Below are 23,425 nucleotides of genomic sequence, written 5' to 3'. Positions count from 1 at the left end.
AAGGAAGGAAGGAAGGAAGGAAGGAAGGAAGGAAGGAAGGAAGGAAGGAAGGAAGGAAGAAGAGCTAGCAAAAGATGCATAGAAGACAAGATTAGAGAGTTCATAGAAAATCCTGGAGAATATGAGATCTCCAAGTCTGAGGGATGAGATATTATCTAGAAGAAGACATTGGCCAATAGATAAACACTTCTCATAGTCCAAAGATGTTGGGGACCCCAAAGCAGCATTAGCTCTTTGATTCCATCTGTGACCAAGACTGAAATGTACCATGCAAGAGAGAGGGACAGCCACAATTTGGAGGAGGAAATGGAGCTTGCTATTTGGGCTGACTTTTTTGGGTGTTGTCTTCCTCGGGGTCCTAAATGACATTTCTCGGGGCCCTCTCAATGCCATTCAAGCCTCTCCATGTAACCTTCCTCTTGAATAGACCTTTTCTAATGGTGACAAAATTGAATCCATGTTCCTTGTTGCTTCTCCTTGCCTGTGAACTGAGTCCTCTGCTTAGGTGTCTGGGCTATTCTTTGTGAATGACTTGAACAATGTATATGACTCATCACAACAGAGAGAGGCAGAAGAGGGCAAAAACATCTGTTGACATTTTCAGGTATTAAAGAGGAAGTTTCCCATGACCAAACTCTGTGCTCCTGGGGATGTGCTTTTCCATGTATCATAGATGCAGGCGGCAGGAACAACGTACACATGGCCTATATGCTATTAGTTCCTAGACATGTTTAAAACAGTTCAACTGAATTAATTTAATGTCGACAGACATTTACAGTTTGATTGTTTTAAAGCAAGAACTCAAATCCAAGGTGATTCATTCCCAGATGTGTCAGACTCAGTCCTGTGATTTGATAAAAGACGCAGGACCACGAACAGGATAGGACACATGAATCATGTGTACCTGACAGTCCTCGAAAGGAGGTTAGGAGTTTGGGGGGAGGATCTATTTCTTGTCTACCCAAATATTTAAATATACACATAGTCACAAAACCAAGCGGAGAGAAAAATGACAGCCCTTCATTCTGAAGATCAACATGGAGAACAGCTCTGAGGTTGAGCCCTATTTGGGAAGGAAGTGCTAATGGGGCCCAGCGAAGGGAGGCCGCCATCTTTCAAATTCCACGTGACCTTTGACGTTATACACCTTCATGTCCTCCTGGTCATTTTCAGATTTGCCTGCTCATGAGGAAAGACCATTTCAGGAAAGGCCATTTCAGGAAAGCCCAGGACAGTTCCTGAAGATAAATTATGGGGCCGGGGCTAGTGACAAGCCTCCCAAGGCAAAGATGAATGGTGAGGTCGTTTTGAGAGTTTCTTGGAAATTCATGGAGGTAGGCTCATCCCAGAATCCAAAAGGCAATTTTCAGAACACCTAAATGTTCCACATTTTAGCAATGAACCAGAAGTGGTTGCCTCTGTCCTGTCCATCGAATGGTATGCAGATACTTTGGTGATATAATAAATTAGCCCAGTTTGGAGAAGAAGCACTAATAACCAGTGAACTTGCTTAGAAAGGAGTATGATGAAGAGAGGGCTGGATCTCATTGGATAACAGGCGACACTTCCAGTGACTCCAAACTGCTCTTTGCCGTGAAAATCATCATCATCATCATTATTAGCTATCAAAATAAAAGATGGATAGATAGATAGATAGATAGATAGAAAGATAGATAGATAGAAAGATAGATAGATAGATAGATAGATAGATAGATAGATAGATAGATAGATAGATAGATAGATAGATAGATAGATAGAGATTAAGACAGAGACAGGCATAGAGAGAGATATGGATAGAGAGATGGATAAATAGATGAATGAATAGATGGTTGGATGAATGGATGGATGGATCATGGATGGAACAGATGGGTAGAGGGACACAGAGAAAAGTTCTTCCCATTGAAGAATAAATCTGAGAAGGGAATCCATGCCTCTGTTTTATTTTTCAGAAAGGAAGATGGAGGAGGATGGAAACACAGATGCAGAATGACAAAGGGCCCTTGAAGCCCTCCAGCCATCTTGGGGTACAGCATAGTGAAATGCAAAGAGAAAGGTTTCAAAGGCAAAGGACTTCAGTTCAAAACCCATCTTTGCCTTCAATGTGACTTTGAACAAATCACTTCCTCTTTCACACTCTCTTGTCCTATAAATTGTAGGAATGGCCTGAATGGCCTTTGAGGTCTTTTTGTTTTTCTGAATCAATGTTCCTATTATCCTTCATGGAGACTAGATAGCATAGTGAATAGACTTCTAGAATGGAAGTCAGGAAGACCTGAATTCAAATCAGTCTTAGACATTTAATAGTTATATGACATTATATGGTAAGTTATTAATTCCTTTCTGCCTGAATTTTCCCTTCTATGATATGGGCATAATAATAGTACTTTGCCCTTAGAGTAGTTGTGAGAATCAAAAGAAAGCATGTATGTAAAGTCTTTTACAAACTCTAAAGCATTGTATAAAGTCAGGCTGCTAGGGAGAGCCATAGAGAGAGTGCTGGGCCTGGACTGAGGAAGGTCTGAGTTCAAATCTCGCTTGGACACTTATTAACTGTGTGACTTTGGGCAAGTCATTTTACCTCTGAATTCAGTTTCCTCAAATGTAAACCAGAGAGAAAATAGTACCAAATTCTCAGGGCTGCTGATGCTAGCTTCAGTACTTGATCCCATGGAGTCCCATTGTCTTTTAAGCACCTCCTAATTCTGCTGCTGTGGTGATATCATTCCACCATGGTCCACTGCATTAACTCCCATTCCCTTCCCAAATATTTCCTTGAAGTGACCTGTCAGCTTTTATCCAAACTCTTTGGGCAGGGTCCAGAATTTCAGAATCAAGAACCACAAAGTAGACCAGAGGCCTTTGGGGATCGATTCTTGATTCCTCAAGGATGAGATAAAAATGGCTCATTATTTTTGTTTGTTCTCAGAAGGGCCTTTTTGTCACTCCCCTGACAAGAGCTGAGATCTGAGGATCTTGACAGACTGTAACCTGAGGCTGCTCAAATAGATGGGATTTCCTAGAGATAAAGAGAAAGTCTTACATTGGGGTTCAAAACAATAACTTCCCAAGTGCTAGGTGGGGTTAGACAGACATTCCATTGAAAAGAATCTGGGCTTGGGGGTGACCTAAACTCAACTATAAATCAATGATGTGCCAGTGTGCTTCCCCCTTCCCCCCCGAAAAAAGGGAATGAGATCTGAAACTATTTTAAGACAAGCATAAGGAGGCGACCAGCCCTCTGTATCCAGCCTAGGTCAGATTACAATGGGAATATTTGGCTCAGTTCTGCCCATCACACAAAAGGGAGAGCATCCCTAGAAAGACAACCAGGATGGTGAAGATCCTCGAATTCATGCCACATAAGAATTAGTGGAAGGAATGAGAGATAGTCTTCCAAGGTGTAGGACACAAGGAATATAAGATGATGTTGTTGCTCAGTCATTTTTCAGTTGTGCCCAACTTTTCATGACCCTCTTTGGGCTTTTCTTGGCAGAGATACTGGAGTGGTCTTCAATTTCCTTCTCCAGTTCATTTTACAGATTAGGCAACTGAGGCAAGCAGGGTAAAGTGACTTGTCCAGTCACACAAGTAATAAGTGTCTGAGGCCAGATTTGAACTCAGAAAGAGGAATCTTCCTGACACTCCATGAACTGGGCCACCTTTTTGCCCTGCACAGAATAATAGTTGAGGGCAAGTATCTAAAACCTGCTTTATCACAGAAGGATTCAGCTGGCTCTGCTTGGCCCCAGGGGTGGGAACCAGGAGTAATGGGGTATAGGTCCAATATAGGCTTGACACCAGAAAAGCAAACCAGATTTCCTCATCATTGGGACTGTCCCAAAATAGTATGGACTCTCTCTGAAAGTGGTGGTGGTCATCTAGTTGGACTCGATGATCTCCGAGGACCCTTATTCTAATTGGAAGTTTCTGAGCTTCCGCCATGCTCTTTCAATGGCCACCTCTTTCTTCTAGTTTCAGGAGTTATTAGCAAACACTGGATCAAATTTGAATCAGGAAACCCTGCCTTAGAATCTTGATTTATATACATCAAAGTTAGGTGGTCCTGGACAGATCTTGAAGGCTCTCTCAACTTTGGTTTTCACATCTATAAAATGGGCATAATCCAGTTCCACATATAGCTGTTGTGAGGATTAAAATGATGAAAAGGTGTCAAATGCAGAAAATGGTTTTTGAGCTTTAAAGGGCTCATATATGCTGGCTCTCAGTTCTGGCCAAGTTTGATGGCTTCTGATGGGCAGTAATACAGGAAACCAGCAGAGGTCCAGTCAACCTTTGCAGCAAAACCAAACCGTGTGCCATCCTTGCCGACTACAGACTTGGGACAACTGTACTTTGCAAGGCCAGTTTGAACATATCCCGAGGAAACACTCTGGAACACGACGGATGTTGCCTCCGGGGCTGAGTGGATTGGAAGACCCGGGCGAAAAGAAGTTAGACTGAAACACTCAGATAAATTAGTTTTTAAGATGTTTGTTGTTATTTTTTTTTCTTCTTCTGCGAATTACCAAGATAATTATCTTAATTCTCCACTTCATGTTACATGTAGAGACACGGCCAACAAACATCTTAAGCCATACCCCAGAGACTCTCACCATGGGCTGATTCTTTGGTGTTCCTTCTCCAGTTGGCCCAACAATCTTCTTGTTCATGCAGCCAAGGTGGTTTTTTCTCTTTTCAAACCTCCTTCTCCTCCTCCTTTGTCCAAAGCAGATATTAATGCAAGTCTTGGGCTCTTTGAAATAGAGGGCGCACAGAAAGGGAGATGAAGAGACCCACCTGGCAGTGCCTTTAATCAATAGCATTAGCAAAATCTCTTGGAAGCTCTCTCTCAACCCAAATCGGGGCCCCTGGAATCATCAGACTTGCTCCTAACGCTATTTGACTTTAATAGACCCTGGCCATTTGATCCAGTTTTAATCAGGCTTCATTAATCTAAACAATTGTTCACAGTTGCTTTAATTTTACTGATTAGTGGTGATTGGAGCCAAGTTCACACATTCAAGTCTTTTTGAAGACTTTATGAGCCTGGGTAATGCCATTTTAATATGGCTTCCTTGGAAAATGAAAGAATTAATTTGGCTCCTGAGAAGAGACTTGGTCGAGAATGAATTTCTAGGTTCCGCACTGAAGAGAAATCGTCTTAAGCTGAAATGGGAAGCAGAAACTCGCCGAATCCAGAATGGGAGGGTTGGGAGGGAGTTCGGTGGACATCACGAAGCTATTTGTTAGCCGCATGAGCCAACCTGTCTCTGTCTTGGTTTCTTCATCTAGGAAATGGTCATAAATAATAACATCTACCATCTAATGTTGGTGTGATAATCCCATGAGATGTGACAGACTACACACCTTCAAGCAGAATACGCAGCAGGGCTCTTATTCGGACCATTCCCGTCTAGCCTGTCCCTGAAAGGAACTCCCTCTAAGCTCTGTGGGACGAGTGGTCAGTTGAAAACAAAAGTCTCCAAACAGAGGTTCTCGATGTGGGAAGTTACAGAAAAATCACAAGTGGTCTGGAAATCCACATTGCACCAACTGTCAGGCCAAGCCACTGGGGCAAAGGGGATGGAGCTCTACACTTGAAGTCAAAAAGTTCTGGGTTCAAATCATGTCCAAGACCCTGATGAACTCTTTGATACTGTGTTTAAATCATCATGAAAGTTGGTTAAAATTACATCGCTCTGAGTTTCAGTTTTCCTTTCTGCAAAATGGAGATAGTAATAGTAATTACTTTGGAAAAGTGTTATGAGGATCACTGAGAGTATCTTTTTTTTTTTAATTTTTTTAAACCCTTAACTTCTGTGTATTGACTTATAGGTGGAAGAGTGGTAAGGGTGGGCAATGGGGGTCAAGTGACTTGCCCAGGGTCACACAACTGGGGAGTGTCTGAGGCTGGATTTGAACTTAGGACCTCCCGTCTCTAGGCCTGACTCTCCATCCACTGAGCTACCCAGCTGCCCTGCACTGAGAGTATCTTTAAAATTATTTGAATTTTAGGTGGCTCAGTGGATATAGAGCCAGAGCTGGAGAAGAAAGGACCTAAGCTTAAATTTGGCCCCAGATACTTCCTAGTTGTATGACCCTGGGCAAGTCACTTAACCCTAATTGCCTAGCCCTTACTGCTCTTCTACTTTGGAAGCAATACTTAGTATCAAGTCTGAGACAGAATGTAAGGGTTAAAAATATTATTTGAAGAGTCTAAATTGTCCTGTTGGGAGAACAAATTAGGAATTGGTTTGGTGATGTCAAATTTGTAGCCCAAATTTAGCACAATTCCTGACACAGAGGAGGCTTCATAGAAATGCCATTATGATCTATTATTATTATTTCAGTGATAAAGCACAATTCCCTCCATCAATGAAAATAGGCATCTTCTTTGCTATTGAGGGTCTTAGAGAGTTGGTGGGGGTACTGAGGGGACACTGAAATTGCTCCTAGTCACACTGGGAGGATGCGTCAGAGGCAGAAATCAAACTGGTCTCTTCCCACCTTTGAGCTCCCTAGTTTGGGTTTGGCGTGACTATAAATTTATAGACGTAGAAATTCCTCTCCAAAAAAATAGATGATTGTCCTCTGGTGTTGTTGAGCATTAACTAGCAGTTTCACAAAGTAGATTAGCCTTTACCACATTGTCTTTTCCATGATTAAATATTTTGCTGTGTAGTAACTCGGTTGCCTTTTAATCTTGCTCTCTCCCTCCCCCAAGGGTGTGGAAGTGTGTAGTTTTGCTTGGTTAGCTTTGCTTGGAATAATTTTGAAGCCTTATTTACAAGGGAGGGACTTGATGAACTCAGCTGTAAAAATGCTGGATGCAGAGTCAAAGAGCCCAGGGTTCAAATCCTGTGTCTGACACTGAGACCCCCCACTTACCTAATCCCTCTGAGAATCAGTAACCACATCAGTAAAAGTCAGAGGCGAAGAATTTTCCTCTTTACTCCACAGTATTTGTGAGGTTCAAATGAGCACTTGCCTCTAATGGGCTTATATGAAAGCTTGAGTTGACTTTATAAATACCAATAATTATTATTGCCATTTAGATCTTTTTTGAGTCAACCATAACAGAATGACTCAAGGTGATTTCTCCTTCAGTCTCGGTAAACAACCCAACTTAGACGTGTCCCTTGGGCTGTTTTTCAAACATAAGGAAATAAATGCTGGTGTGCTAAACAGAAAACAAACTCATTTAAATCTTTCCGGAGTTCCTTGTTGGGTTGGCCCATCGCACATCTTCTCTATCAAAAAAAGAGTCAGTTAATGGTCCAACCATGACCATTTCACATCTGTCCATTTTTTAAACTTTCTGACTTTTCCAAAAAGTCCAGAGTCCAAGCACTCAAGGGGAAGAACGTTGCCTACCACCATTATATCCAGATGTTTCCCTTCAGGTTTCCTGCTAAATTTAAAACAGGTTTCTCCTATCATGTTATTGTTGTTCAGTCATTTTTGGTCATGTTTGACTCTTCATAAACCCATTTGGAGTTTACTTGGCAAAGATACTGGAATGGTTTGACATTTCCTTCTCCAGCTTATTTTAGAGATGAGGAAACTGAGGCAGTGTTAATGAACTTACCCAGGGTCACACTGCTGGTGAGGTCTTAGTCCAGATTTGAACCCAGGTCTTCTTGCCTCTAGGCTTGGCACTCTATCCACGGGGCTGTCTAGCTGCCCCTAACAGGTTAACAAGCAGAACTGAGGGCTTCATCAATGACCGCATGTAAGAGCCCCATAGAATTGGGCTTCTTAGGCTACTCGATGTCACAAATCCATCTGGAAGTCTAGGGAACTCTATAGGGATGTCCTCTCCTAATGATATATTTAAATGCACACAATAAAATGTCCAGGATTACAAAAGATATTAGAGGTTGGTAAAGATGAAGATGGAATTTTCCCTATTTAATAGCTAGTCTTTGAATGTCCAAATGAATGGAAATGTATCCACAAAGGTGGGCCCATGGTATGAATGTCAGCTCTATAATCCTTCTTTCTTTAAATAATAAAAATAAATCCTCACCTTCTGTGTTAGAATTGATAATAAGTGTCAAGTCTTAGGCAGACCAGAAGTAAGAGGTAGGTAAGTGGGGCTAAGTGACTTGCCCAGGGTCACATAGCTAGGAAGTATCTAAGATCAAATTTGAACTCGGGACCTCCAGTCTCCTGGCCTGGCTCTCTCTACGTACTGTGCCACCTACCCAGCCCAATGCTTCCTTTTATATCCAATTCCTGAAAGTAATCACTATGCCTTTAAGTTGTATTGGGGCAAAAGGCTCACCAAAGACAAAAAGCAAAATAAAAATGGAGTGAATAAAAATACCTAAATGTGTTCTGTGGAAAGATCCATCCCATTAATCTTTACTATGAAAAAAAAATACATAGAGTCTCTTTCATCACGAATGACTATCTCTGGGGGTTCCAGTTGGCTCAGTGGATTGAGAACCAGTCCTAGAGACAGGAGATCCTGGGTTCAAGTCTGGCCTCAGACACTTCCTAGCTGTGTGACCCTGGTCAAGTCACTTGACCCCCATTGACTAGCCCTTATGGCTCTTCTGCCTTGGAACCACTACACAGTATTGATTCTAAGACAGAAGGTGAGGGACTATCTCTGAGGTGCAGATAACAGAAACTTAGAATCATATCTATACATCTGGGAGAAAGCTCAGAGATCATTTAACCCAACTAATTTAGTTTACACATGAAGAAACAGAGGTCCAAAGAGATGAATGACTTGTCCAAAGTCACCTATAGGTTACTGTGCTGTGTAGGAAGTAGCAGACCCAGCATTTCAGCTCAGTTCCTCTGATTCTCCATTCAGCACCCTTTCTCTTTCCTCACATTATCTCCAATGATTTCTGATATGTAAATAGCACTCAAAAGTCTACCCATTTCTTATCCTTATTTGAGCTTCCTAACAGAGCTTGGAAGTAGGTATTTGGTGGGTATTCAGACATTTTACAGAGGCCCCAGGTCATTGCTCCAATTCAGACAGTGTAAAATCTGTGTTGGAGGCCAGCTTCTATTGAATCCTAGATCATTTGGGCTCCCCTGCACTATTACAAGTTCTCTCCCCACATGGCGAAGTTGGTATCTCTGTATCTGATTAAACTGTTTAATGGTCATCCTTTTGGGGGTAGGAAATTCGACATTTATCTCACTCTCATTCAGGGATTTCAAAATAGCTGCTGATCATTGGAGGTAGAATTTATTGTGGATAAATGTCAAGTCTTAAACATGATGACAAAAAAAGAGTTGCACAAATATAAGATGAGGAGACGTGGCGAGAAAGCAATCGGACAAAATATGAGAGTTGGAGTTGCATTCTTGGTCAATGGCAGTATCCAACGTGATATGGGAGCTAAAAATTTCTTCAGAGAGGTGTAGTCAAGTTCCTAAGGGCTGATGGAGCTCCTACTGTGTGCCAGGCACTACAAGAGTCTAAGGATTGCATCAAAGACGAGGAAGGCGGCAGTCCCCCTGTACTCTGCCCTCATCAGACCTCATTGTGTTCAAGTCTGGGCGCCAGAGTTAAAAAGTTCCCTGATAAAAAGCCAGAGAGTGCATAAAAGAGGGGCAACCAGGAGGGTGAAGGACCTTGAGATCATATTGTTATGAGGATCTGTTGAAGAAACTGGCCATAGACAGCTTGGAAAGAAAGGCTTTGGGGAAGGGAGTAGAAGACCACTTATCTCGAACTTCAAATATTTGAAGGGCGGTCATGAGGGGGAGAGATTAAATTCACTCTCTTTCAGGCCAGAGAGCAGAATGAGGGATGAGTAAGGAGAAATCACTGATAAGAAAACTTCAGCTTGATGTCCAAAAGAAAACGATCTCCCTAAGATCTAGGGCTGCTTAAAGATGGAGCCGTCTGCTGGACAGGTAGTTGGTTCCCCTCCTTGGGCGTTCCTAGATGTACATTCATTCAGGTAGGTACTAGTGAGAATTACTTTGCTACTTGGCCTAGATTTATGGCTGCTGAGGTCCCTTCCAATTTGGCCATGCTGCAATTCCTTGCCCTTGAGACAGTACATCTCTCTAGACTTCCACAGAAAGCATACATGTACTATGTGGAACTTAAGAGAGAAATGGTTTTTGTTAGACTCACACCAATTCACATCAGATTGAAACACGGGACCTTGATTCAAGGTCCAGCTATACCCACTATTGGTTGTATGACCTTAGAGAAGTCATATCTCTGACCTGAGCTCCAATTTCATTATCTACAGAATGAAACGGAGAGTCCAGAGGATTTCTTCACCTTTACAGTTACTATCCTATGATTTGTATATTGGGAAAATTTGTACCACCATCCCATGCCTTACAGGTTGGGCACAAAGAAGCACTTTGCAAACCATTAATCCAGATCTTTACCCTTTTGATGTCCTGGACCCCTGGCACTCCTGTGAAACCGAGGGACCCCTTCACTGAACAATATTTTAAGTCCATAAAATAAATAGAAGGGATTACAAAGAAAGCCACTTTGACTGAAATTGTTATCAAAATATGTTTTTGTAAAGTTCATGGAACCCAGGTTAAGAATCGCAGGATTAGATGGATTGCTAGCAGGGCAAATGGAATAAAAACAATCCAGCTCCTTCAGCTATGCCTTCCAGAAAGATGAAATACATTCAACATATGGTCACCTATTATTTAGACTAACTTTAGGTACTGAATTGTCAGTGCTAACAAGACACAGCTAGTATGTGTCAAGAGTTAAAGGAATCTCTAGGTTGGGGAGTGAGTCATTTTCACTAGAGGTAGAGGTAGGGACAAATAGCCATGAGGAACAAAAATCTCTGTTATGGCCTCAGCATTTCTTTTTGGAAAGTGCAGCTTCATTTTAAGAAGCGAGAGCTTCAGAATGTCTTCTTGGTTCAAGATTTCTTGATGCCGTTCCGATCTCACAATCCTATATCTGTCCTTTGGCACGGGAAATCTCCACTTAGAGGACCCATTCGCTTGGGTGGTGTCTGCTTGCATCCCATACCCTGATCGCTTTCCACCACCGCCACCCACCGAGACACCCGGGGAACCATGTTCTTCCCCTGATTAATGCTCTTTGCTGAGGTCCCTTCCAGCGAATGGCTCTAAGGGTGTGGCGGCACACGGGAGTGCTAAAGCAGACTCAGGCCTGGTGGTCGTCCTGGCCAACTCTTAAGAGGGCCTCAATGGAGAGATGGATATGAAGGAGAAGAAAAATTCCAAGTTGCAAAGAGAAATTGAGCACTAAGAAAGGAATTTCCTTCTCAAACATACAAAATGTCCTTTGAAAACGCGGGCTGCGTCCAGAATTTTTATGTATATATTAAATGTACAATATTTCATGCAGCATTTCTCCTTTGATCCTTGGAGTTTCTTTAATACAGCAGAAGGAGTTTTAAAAAAGTATCCATACATATATGTAAACGCTTTCCAACCTAAACAAATGGAGGGCGAGTCAGGGAGTTCATAAACACAAATCTAGGGGACTTTGGCAACAACTTAAGCCAGCTCAGGTGCAGAATGCGGGCGAGACAAGTGAAAAATAGAGGCGGCTCTCCCAGGTGGAGAGGATGGAGACAGGCCCCAGGAGTCATCGGGGCGGGAAAACAATGAGCCACAGAAATGCCCTTTTCTCCTGCTAATAATGTGGATGCCTTATTTCACTCCTCAATTCGACACACAAATAAACATTTTCTAAAAATACTGCCGGGGCCTGGTGCCCTCTTCCCCTGAAGCACGGAAGGGGAGAGACCCGGTATTTGGATTGCTCGGCCCAATGTAAATTCGTTTTAACTCCCATCTCCCACACATTTAAAAAAAAAAAAGCTTCTAAACGGGAAACTGTTTGTGAGACTAATTCATGTCAGGTAGAGACCTGCCTAATGAGGCTGCCCGGGTTACCTTACCCTCTCATTTCGTACCACGGGGCCAGTGAGTGAAAACAGTAATTTGCAACATTTCCTGCACAAAACCTTTCCAACGACTGCTTATCAAAGGGGAGAGACACCATCACCTCCCTGGCTTCCCATTTTGGCTGGATCATCAAGGCTGTAATCACCATTGCTTAGAGAAACAGGAAAAAAAATAACAAATCTTTTCCTTAGAGTGACAGGAAGAGACTTAAGTTGATGGTAAAGTATCGGCCCTTCTTGAAGACAATCAGCTCCATGTGCTGGAGAGGCCTGCCATTTTGGGGGAAGGATGAGCTCCCCGGTGGGACTGGCCAAAGGCTTTGTTGCTTGTAATCTTGAGTTTTCTGCACTCCGTGTCTCCTCTTATGACTTTATGTTAATAATTTAGACCAACAAAATCACAACATTAGGAGGATATAAGCCCTTTATAGGCCAGTCTCTTCTAACCACACACATCTATCTATAGCCTTGACCTGTGATTCAAGAGGAATTACCTTCATTTCTTTTTTTGGCCACAGATCCATCTGGCAGTCTGATAACGCCTCGGAACACCTTCTTTTTACATATAACATCAAATACGAAGGCTTCCAAAGGAAACTAACTATGGGGAAATCTCCCTACTTCTATTTCTATTTCTCTATCTCTAACCATATCCATAGCCATATTTGTATCTACCTATAAAGCTCTTCGATCCCAGATTAGGAATTTCTGTTGTGGGTTATGTGACCCTGGGCAAGTCACTTAACCCCCATTGCCCAGCCCTTACTACTCTTCTGCCTTGGAGTCAATACACAGAATGGATTCTAAGATGGACAATAAAAGAATTATTGTTGTAATGTGAAGAAAAATGACACCCATAGTGACAACATAAAAAAATATGAATGCCTTATTGTTAAAAATCTCCTTACAAATCATTGTGAAGAGTAGTTTCATCTGTTAGAAATCTTGGGATCCTTGATTTCGAGTTAGAAGGAGTTTTAGGGGACAAATCGAGGCTCCTTAATGTGAAGATGAGCCTACTGACACCTCGAAGTGTGAGCAGGTGCCCACCAGAGCTGGCATGTGTCTGAAGACGTGTGCCGCCCCAGGTCTTTCTGACTCCAAGTCCAGAATTCTATCCTTAATAGCATCCTGCTTCTAGTTTTTCCTATAAATATAAGAGAAATTGTGTTTAAAATTAGAGGAGGGAGGATGCCACACAGACAGCTCACGGAAATGACAGCAGAAGACCCGAAGGATGATCAGGGACCAGATCAAGATTTCCCCTCACCTCCACCCCAATATCTGCATGAATGCCACATTGTAGAGTGCACAGTGACAGAAACCACTTCGATTTGGGTGATCCACAGCTATGTACTTTACCGCTCAACATGGCAAAATACCGGGGTTAATCTATGCCAAGGAAAACCCATGGGAAAAACCAAGAAACTTAGGAGGCATCATCTGACCAAGCAAGCATTTTGTCTGCCTTTCATGTGGAAAGCCGATTTGTTCACAAGTAAATAGGCAATACATAAAACAAGCAAATGATTATTTCAGACGAAAATGAATGGGGTGTTGACTTCCCCAGTCTAAGCGAGATCTGCATCATGTTTTGGCAACACTTTCCAGAATAAGAAACAAAAATAATTTCAATAAATCATTCTACATTTCCAAATCATGTGATCTTAAATTTGTTATATGTTGCCGTCTAAAAATTAAATGGGGCACAATGTTAATCTGGTCCTGCTGGCAAAACCTGGATGTGCTGGGCCAAGACTGGACAGATTCACAGATGTAGAAGACTATTCCTGGAGCCAAATCACAAATTTACACTGAATCCATTACTCAAATGGGTCTAGAAATAAGAGTCCACTAAATGGTACCTTTTCACAAGGATATGATAAATGGTGTCACACCATTCGACTCTTCATAGACCCTAGTTTCATTAGGTTAAGATACTTAGAATCACCAAATGTCCAACTTGCAGAGATCTTCAGTATTCCGTATTTGAAAGAAAATCTCCTGTGTGTGGCTTTGGCTCCAAGATCTCCTAAGGGAGAGAAACCCAGTCCCTCATGAGGTAGCCCTTTCTACTTCGGATAGCTCTAATTATTAGGAATATTTTTCTAACACATAGTCTAATTTTGCCTCTTTGGAACTTCCTACCCTTTATCGTGAGTTCTTTCCTTCAGAGGCAAGCTAAAGTTTAATCGCTCTTCCATATGGCAGCCATTTAAGTACCAGAAGATAGCAATGAACACCTCCATGCCTCCTCCTACCATGTCTTTTCTTCCCCAGGTTAAACATCCACCCAAACACCATGCCTAAACAAATGAATGAACCGTTTCAGCTATTGGCTCAGATCTATAGAAGACCAGATATAAAGAGGGCAATTGGTCATCTTGTTCTTACTGGGGCATCGCTCATCAAGTCATGGCCAATTTTATGTTAAGGGCTGTTCATTTTATTTATTTTTAAACCCTTACCTTCCATCTTAGGATCAATACTGTTTATTGGTTATAAGACAGAAAAGCAGTAAAGGCAAGGCAATGGAGATCAAGTGACTTGTTCAGGGTCACACATCTAGGAAGTGTTTGAGGCCAGATTTGAACCCAGGATTCATTCCCTAGAAAAATTGCATCCCTATAGGCTGATTACACCAAACTAAATCACGATTTAATCAATGCATTTTTAATAAGCCCCTACTATAGCCAAGTACTAGGCTAATTACCACACACACACACACACACACACACACACACACACACACACACACACAAAGGCAAACTCTGCCCTCAAGAAGCTTACAACTTATGGAGGAAAACAACAGATACATTCAAGCATGTAATTGTACGGACGCCACAAATAATTAGAGTCTCAGTGGAGCTCCTGTGTTTGAGAGTCCACGTTTTGATTTTGTATCTCCTTCATTTAGCCCAGTGCCAGGCATAAAGGAAATACTGAATATATGTTTGGGGGGTTCCCTTATTGAAAGAAGAGCAAATGGTTTTGTGTGGATCTTCAAAGGAAACTGACACAACCATACTTCGGTGAGAGAATTAGAATTATCGACTTAATGAAAAGCCGGACGTGGGGTGTCGACAGGGATAACCCATCAAGGGCCTGTGTGTTCTGTTGGTACCCACGCAATGGAAAGAGAATGTGAGCAAAGGATGTTGGGCGAAAACCCTGAGGAAGATTTATGGGAAGACATGGAAAGAGCCACACAGGATGCCAGAGTCGAGATGGGCTGCGATCTGCTTTGTTGGAGTCCCCACACTGATGAGATCACAAATGCATCCAGGCAGCCAAGGCTAATGATAAGTTAGGAATACGACTACAACCCCAATGTGTGTTTGCCATACCAATGACGGCTTTGCTGGTTTGTGACATTTGACAGGAACTGGAAAAGCTAATCCAGCGCTGCCACCGAAAAGAGTACATCTATTTAAATTTGATTAATCATGTTTGTAATGGCTCTCACTAGGACTCTGATAGTTTCAGCTTCCCAACAAACACTTATGGCCTCCCCTTAAAGCTACGGGGGGAAATGAAGAAGGGGATAAACTTACTGGAAAATATTAAAACGTTTCACTTTTGAAGATATCCAATTTTGTTAACTTGTTGACAGTCACAAATGCCCAGAAAATATGGGTTGAGTTGTTTTCGATTGCTGTTTGAATAACAGATTAATTTAATAATCATTGGGATATTGAATGACAAAAATTATTGGTTAGGCTAGCCAAACCGCCAACCCTAATGACATTCTTATGTTAATTCTTATTTTCTTTTAGGCTCCCGCATTCTTAATAAACCCTATATTTTCAAAAATCATTTTTAAACATCGCAAATTATCCTCATACAGTACAGCATATGCGCCTAGGAACCAGACAGAAAGCCGTGTACTCTTTAAGCAGAGGGATTTGCAAGTTTCCGCTGAGGGCCATTGAGTCACCCATGCAATAGAGTTTCCATCTCCGAGGAGCCAAAGATAATGAAAGGAAGACTTTGAAGGCAAAGACAGAAGCAGTGAGACTTCAAAGGACTCTGGCAAGCAGAAGTTTTTGCTGTCCAGTATAGGACTACCTTCAACGGTTTCCTGGACTGGAACAAAATATTTAGACATTAGAGTAGTTTGAAATCTTATAAGTGATGGGCAGATTGCTAATAACAGTTCAAGAGTAAATTGTAGCATGAAGCATGTTCCCATGGGAATCCTCCAACAGTTCTTGGAGCTTTTTGCATCTTGGTTTTGCCATTGCTTGTGGATAAAAAAAAAAAAAATAATGGGTGCCTTGAGACCAGTTTGTAATGTACAGAGAACTTTTTTTTTTGTTCCATTGTGGGACTCTGGATGTTTTTTCTGTGAAAAAGATCTTAGTGCATAATTTTTGAAATACTATAATTTTCACCAAACTCAGTTTCCAAGTCACTGCAGGCTCATGTTATTTTTGAACATTGTTCCCTCTGACCTGAAGTTACCTAAAAAGGCTGGTAGAAATCTGCAATCGTCTCTGAGATAATGTCCTATTAAATCTCACTACTTCCAGAGAGAGGGGGAAATCTTTCTGGACCAATGATATGTCAACAACACGCAAAGGTTTGGCCTTCTGGTCTACATCAGACTTTTTAGTCATGGTGGTGGAACAATATTGGTTCTGATTTGGAATAATTGAAAGGGAAAAAAAAAGATCATAATAAAACAATATCGTTTTGATACGTGCATTGTGTATTTATTCCAACATAAAAAGCTTCTAAATTATGTAAAACTATCTGCTTGTAACTTGCCTTGGAATCGGTATAGATATTATTATTTCTAGTTCCCGAGCTGAAAATAGGAAGTCATCTATTGGAAGGAAGGATGAAGAACTCGCAATCTTAACATTTCAGAGAGGACTGGAGCCTCCGAGGTCATCTGATCTGGCCTATATCTGAACAAGAATTCCTTATACAGTATCCCCGATAAGACATTGCTTGAAAACTTTTGGTCATTTGAGGGGTGAGTAGACTTCTTCCCTCCCAAATCTGCCTGTTACACATTGGGAGAGCTTTAATTCTTAAGGAGTTTGCCTTACGTCGAACAAGTCTGCCTCTCTGTAACCTATAGCTAATGATCAAAATCCTGCCATGACGGAATAAACAGAACAAACCTAATCCCTCTTGGAGCGTACTTCCTCCCACATCTCTCCAGGCTAAACATTTCCATTTCCTTCAATTGCTCTTTGTATAACACGATTGCTCATGCCCTCACCATCGAAATGATAAATATTTCTTATTGGCCAGATTTTCTTCCTTCAAATCAATTGTAACTTATTCTTGTCTTTCCTAAAATGTGACTGCCAGACTGGAACAAAATATTCCAGAGGGGATGTGACCAGCTGGAGTAATATTATTCCCTAGTTCTGGACATTACCTCTCAATGAAAGCCCAAGTTGTCTTTACCGGGCCGAGTTAATACGAACGTTTTTTTTTTCTCTTTTGTATTCAGCACTTAAATGATTATGGAATAGAGCAGGATCCAATATTGCATATAATTTACTAATTTGGAACTGGTGGTCCACTAAAACCATCAGATCGTTTTCATGTGAATTGCTGCTCTTTGGTCAGTTCTTGTCCAGGGTCCTAAAACAAAATTGTGCCTAAGAAGCACATGCACCAGCATGAAGCTGATCTCCTGGCAGCTACCTTTTCCTTGTGATGTTACTTTTCTTTGAATGAAATGTATTTCTAGGAACTATAGCTAAAGTACTCACTTTATTGGGCACCATTTATATTTTTTACTTGATACCACATGTATACCACAATCGAGGATATAAGTCTTAAGTAGATCATGCAAACTGGACATTCTCAGTAAGTCCCTAGAGGCAGCGAGATGAAGAGAGTACCAGACCAGCAGTCAGGAAGGCTTGTCTTTCTGAGTTCAAATCTGGCCTCAGATACTTATGTGTTATGTGGCCATGGGAAAGTCACTTAACTATGTTTGTCTCAGTTTCTCCATCTGTAAAATGAGCTGGAGAAGGAAATGGCCAACCATTCTAGTATCTCTACCAAGAAAACCTAAAGGGAGTCATGAAGAGTCAGATATGATGGAAAACAACTGAAGAACAAGAACAGGGGAGGACAGTTTTTCATTTTAGCTTTTCCATCTACACTACCTAGCACGGTACCTAGTAGACAGGCGTCTCTGAGGAATTCAATGCTGGAAGACGGCAGCAGAGCAGAGAAAGCTAGAACCCTTCTGAGAAGCCAACCTTAAAATAAGACCTCAAAAGGAATACTGGAGGGACAGCATCAACAAGAGGACAAAGTGAAGCTGCTTTTCTGCACAAAACAACTTGGAAGGTAGGTGGAGAGCATTTGTTTCCCTGGGGTGAGAGGGGAGAGAAGCCAGAGGCAGCCAGAAGCAAAGCCACCCAACAAGGAGTACACTCTGTCTATCCCCCACCTACTCCCGGGGCTCAACAAGTCCACTTTGAGATCTCAGGCCGCTGTCTAAATCAACAGCAGAGAACCCCCACGAAGTTCTGGGCCCTAGCCCAAGCCTGCAATGAGGCCAGAAGCCCCAGCACAAGGCACTCAGGAGAGCCTGGCTCATTCAAGCCTGAGAGGAAGCCCAGGACTCCAAGAGTGAGGCTCCAAGCTCTCTCACAGAGAGGTCCACAGAGCACCAGGCTGGTGTCAGCCCCAAGTGAGCTTCTGAAACTCTGCCCAAGCCTGCAGTGAATATCCAAACCCCAGAGTAAGGCAGTCCTTGCCTGGCTGGAGCTAGCCTAAGCAGAGATCTGGATTTATAGCTCTGATTTATTGTCAACACTCAAATGGGAAGGTTCTATCTCAGAAACTCACAATTCTGATGAAGAGCCCAGAAGCAACAAGCCCTGGAGGCACCTAAGAGAGTCTGACGCTCACGCTGTCCTTCCATCTTTCTCTACTAAGGAGTCCGTAAAACCAAGGTGACAAAAATCATCTCAGCTTTGGTACTAAACCAAGACACATTTGGAAAGAGCCTGTTAAGATGAGCTTTTAAAACACGTATGCTAACTTGATATGATGGTAAAAGTGGGACACGTGTTTAATTAGCCTGGAATTCAGTTAGGTTTGAAAATCAGCTCTGAAATGATATAAGAACATTTTTCAAACCCTAAAGTACTCTTTCGGTTACTACATTTATTAAAGGAAGTCATTATCATCGTCGTCATCAGCACTATTGTGGGAAAGTATGTAGCGTTTATTGTAATATCATTTGTTTTTTATTTATAATAATGATGTATTATAGTATACAATAAAATAATATAAAGTATTATGATTTATGACAAATTATATCAGATGTTATATTGTTTCTATTATATATAATAACTAAAATAATATCTAAGGTTTATGAATCTTATAGATCTTATTTCATTTGATCCTCAAAATAACCCTGGTTGGTAGGTATTATTATTAGTATTCCTTTTTTGCAGATGAGCAAACTGATGCCCAGAGAGCTTGATGCCCAGGGTTCCAAACCTAGGAAGTATCTGAAGCAGAATTGGAACTTAGCTCTTTCGGATTCCAAGTTCAGTGCTCTATGCATGGCAGCATCCACCAGAGGCTGCCAGAGTTGGATGATACTTTAGGATTTATCTTGTCCTCATTTTACAGATGAACCATCTGAAGCTCAGACAAAAATTTAATGAATTAACTGATGTCATACAGATGTCAAGTAGTAGATCTGGAATCTGAACCCAGGACTCCAGACTCCATATTCAATATTTTCTTCATTTCACCCATCGTGAAACTTATTCCTTCATCAAGAAACTTCTTCAAAAAGTTAGAGACAGAGTAGCCAATGGACAAGGGACCAGTAGTGAAGACAGGAAGAATTCCATTTGAGTTCTGCTTCTAATTCTTAACAAATGGGCAAATTGGATTTCCTTTAATTTACTTAGAATGGTCTCTAAGATGGTCAGTTATAGACAAGTTGAGGGTCTATATCAGGTGCAGGAATTGCATATACCCAGTGGTCCCCTACAGCAAGGAAACCACAGGTTTGGTCTACCTCCCCACCCATTTATCTTTGAACTCACTTCTGGATCACAGTGAATGCAATAGGAGCTCTGCTAGGCCCTCCCTGGGAATGCACCTGCCAAAAGGAAAACCAGTCAATGTCCTCAAGAAGAACATCTTCTCCCTGTATTTTGTTTTTGATTAATGGCCATATCTGTCCTTTACCCTGAATCACTAACTTCTAAATTGGAGGCTCTTGCCCTTTTTCTGTCACATGTCTTTTTGGCATCAATCTAATGAAACCCTTTCCAGAATCTTGTTTTTAATGCCATACAATAAAATATAAAAGATTACAAATATGTATATGTACATATATATGCATGTAGTTTCCTTTGTAATATATATGTATGTATTTAAAGTTCATGGACTTCAGGATAACAATCTCTGTTCCAAGTCCTGCCTCTGATCGACAGCTGATACAGTCGGAAATACCCTGTTTTTGGAAACCTCTTCACTCACCCAAGCAACTATGCTGCACCAAAAAAATTAAAATTGAAAAAACAAAACAAAACTCTGAAGCTCTTTGAATAATATCCCTTTACATTCTAGTAGGTAAGTTGTGTTTTTTTTAAATGCCTTCAAAATTTTTAGCAGCCACCTCAACAAAAAGCATCCTTTTGGTCCAACCATTCTGGAAGGCAATTTGGAATTATTCACAAAGGGCTTTAAAAGACTGCCTGCCCTTTGACCCATACAGAACAATGCTGGGTTTATGCCCCAAAGAGATCATAGGGAAAAAGACTTTTACAAAAATATTTATAGCCATGTTCTCTGTGGTGGCAAAAAATTGGAAAATGAGGGGATGTCCTTCAGTTGGGGAATGGCTGAAAAAATTGTGGTATCTGCTGGTGATGGAATACTATTGTGCTGAAAGGAATAGAGAACTGGAGGGATTCCATGTGAACTGAAAAGACCTCCAGGAAGTGATGCAGAGTGAAAGTAGCAGAACCAGGAGAACATTGTACACACAGACTATTACACTGTAGCACTATCAAATGTAATGGACTTCTCTACTAGCAGCAATGATCCAGAAAAAAAGATCCAGAACAATTCTGAGGGACTGATGAGAAAGAACGCTATCCACATTCATTGAAAGAACTGTGGGAAAGGAAACATAGAAGACTGCTTGAACATATGAGTTGATGGGGATATGATTGGGAATGTAGATGCTAAACGATCCCCCTAGTGCAAATATCAATAACATGGAAATAGATCAATGATACATGTAAAACCCAGTGGAATTGCACATCGGCTATGAGGTGGAGGGAGTCATGTGGGGAGGGAAAGAACGTGAATCATGTAACCATGGAAAAAGATTCTAAATTAATTAATTAAATTTTTAATTAAAAATGAAATAAAATAAAATTACATTAAAAAAAAAGCACATCCTTTTGGGTCGACTTACTACACCTCCTCACGTTAGAGAATGGATAGAGCTGCTGACGCCATAATTTAGGGCATGGCTTAAAGATGAACTGCATATCAATAATTTCCCCAAATGTTGAAAGAGGGCTTACTTGGAGCAGTCTTCACATGCAATGTTGCCTGTAGTCTCCTTGATGGTACGCTCCGAGACGAAGGCTGGATATTCTGTGTCACAGGGTTCCAGAGTTTGTTTCAATCTTTGGGCTAAGAAGAAATAACAAAAGGATCCTCAGCATCAGCATCAAATGAACATAAGCGTCGTCTATCATATATCAGCCTTTGAATTTCTCCAGAAAGCACGTGGGTCTTTGCTATTCTATTAGTCAAGGGATTTGCCAAGCAATTTTATAAACTGCTTTTGCTTTGGTAGTTACATCGTCATTATCAGCCACAAAATCACAATCAAGCAAATCCATGGACAAATATCGGTTTCTTCTAGGAAGGACAACAACCCACTTCTAAATTGTATATGACAACATGTGTACAAATATACATAATCATGTATAGATTTGATGTGGCATATTATAAAGTGTGAGGGAGAGATCATGCTATAGTCTCATGATTTTTATATAAAGGAAATGACAAGAACAAACCACATATAAGCGTTGGTTTTAATGACAGACACAGACCAGCCCCATATTCTATATCGTCCTGAATTACATGCTACTCTCTACAAGAAGGGGATTAGTGAGTTCTCCAAACTCATTCAGTCTTCATTCAATCAACATTTTTGAGCAACTGCTGTGTTTAAAGAACTAATAACCAGGCCTAGAGACGGGAGGTCCTAGGTTCAAATCTGGCCTCAGACACTTCCCAGCTGTGTGACCCTGGTCAAGTCACTTGACCCCCATTGCCCACCCTTACCACTCTTCCACCTAGGAGCCAATACACAGAAGTTAAGGGTAGAAAGAAAGAAAGAAAGAAAGAAAGAAAGAAAGAAAGAAAGAAAGAAAGAAAGAAAGAAAGAAAGAAAGAAAAAAAAAAGAAAGGAAGGAAGGAAGAAAGAAAGAAAGAAAGAAAGAAAGAAAGAAAGAAAGAAAGAAAGAAAGAAAGAAAGAAAGAAAAAAAAAAGAACTAATAACTACTAATTGATCCAGATAGGTAGGAATGAATTCAACTGAATATTGATTCCCTGGTCAATACTGACACATAAATTTTAGAATCATAAACCTTTACTTTATGTTTTATTCATAACCTTGAAAAATCTTCTTATTGCCAACATTCAATAAGAAAAGTCAATTTAGAAGTATAAAGTATAAGTGAAAAACAGTGACTCCGACTAGAGTTTTTTGTTCCACATTTGGGAGTCTCCATATCCCAAAGAAGTCCCTAAGAGCTTCTGACCTTCAAATAAAATAGAGGCCAAGGATTACATTAGAACAGTTGAACAAAGATAGCCTGCTCTTGGCTTAAGTATTCAATATGGTACTGCTGGCACGGTTTGCTAAAGCTCTTAGAGAATACTATTGGCAAGTCCAATTGAGAAAGTATTTGGAAAGCTATAGGGTGGTGTGAATTATGAAGAGGATTAAGAAGATGTCTCCATTGCTTTTGCCCAGCGTTTTCCTGCCTTGTCATTATGATGGATAAAGCATTTCAAATAAAGCCAACCAAAGCAGAATTTATTGCATGGAATTTAAGTATATATGTAATTACATACATATATATATATGTACACACATATACATATGTAATATATATATATTATATGTATATTACTGAGTGAGAGAAAAATTAATACTGAGCAAAGTATAAAACAGGGAGGGGGGCACATGCTTGCCAAACACAGAGATGGATATAAGCACAGAGTTTAAATGGAGGCATTCTCTGGAGGTGGTGGCCACTCCAGTTTATAACTGCCATTTGGCTGACTGGATTCAATCTTGTAACATGACAAGACTTTGCTAAGTTTCATAGTGTGGTAGCCATCTGTAAAGGGAAAATTAAGTGGATAAAGAATGTATATTATTCCAAGCCATTAACTATTGGTCACACTGAGGTAATACATCAGTATGTGTGTGTGTATACACATGTATATATATATATATATATATATATATATATATATA

At 40.9% G+C, this 23,425-nt stretch overlaps 1 protein-coding gene across 1 annotated transcript in view; it reads right to left on the bottom strand.

Moving 5' to 3' along the window:
- The window catches only part of CACNA2D3 (calcium voltage-gated channel auxiliary subunit alpha2delta 3), an 858,102-nt gene that overhangs the window by 19,089 nt on the left and 815,588 nt on the right, over positions 1-23,425 (bottom strand). The window contains exon 34 of the mRNA XM_044675448.1: positions 21,449-21,553. Coding sequence (XP_044531383.1) covers positions 21,449-21,553 — 105 coding nt within the window. The remainder of the gene's footprint in view (positions 1-21,448; positions 21,554-23,425) is intronic.

This window comes from Gracilinanus agilis, chromosome 1 (assembly GCF_016433145.1).
Source record: "Gracilinanus agilis isolate LMUSP501 chromosome 1, AgileGrace, whole genome shotgun sequence".
NCBI lineage: Eukaryota > Metazoa > Chordata > Mammalia > Didelphimorphia > Didelphidae > Gracilinanus > Gracilinanus agilis.
The sequence above is the reverse complement of the archived record's forward strand: the minus strand, read 5'-3'. Positions and strand labels throughout refer to the sequence as shown.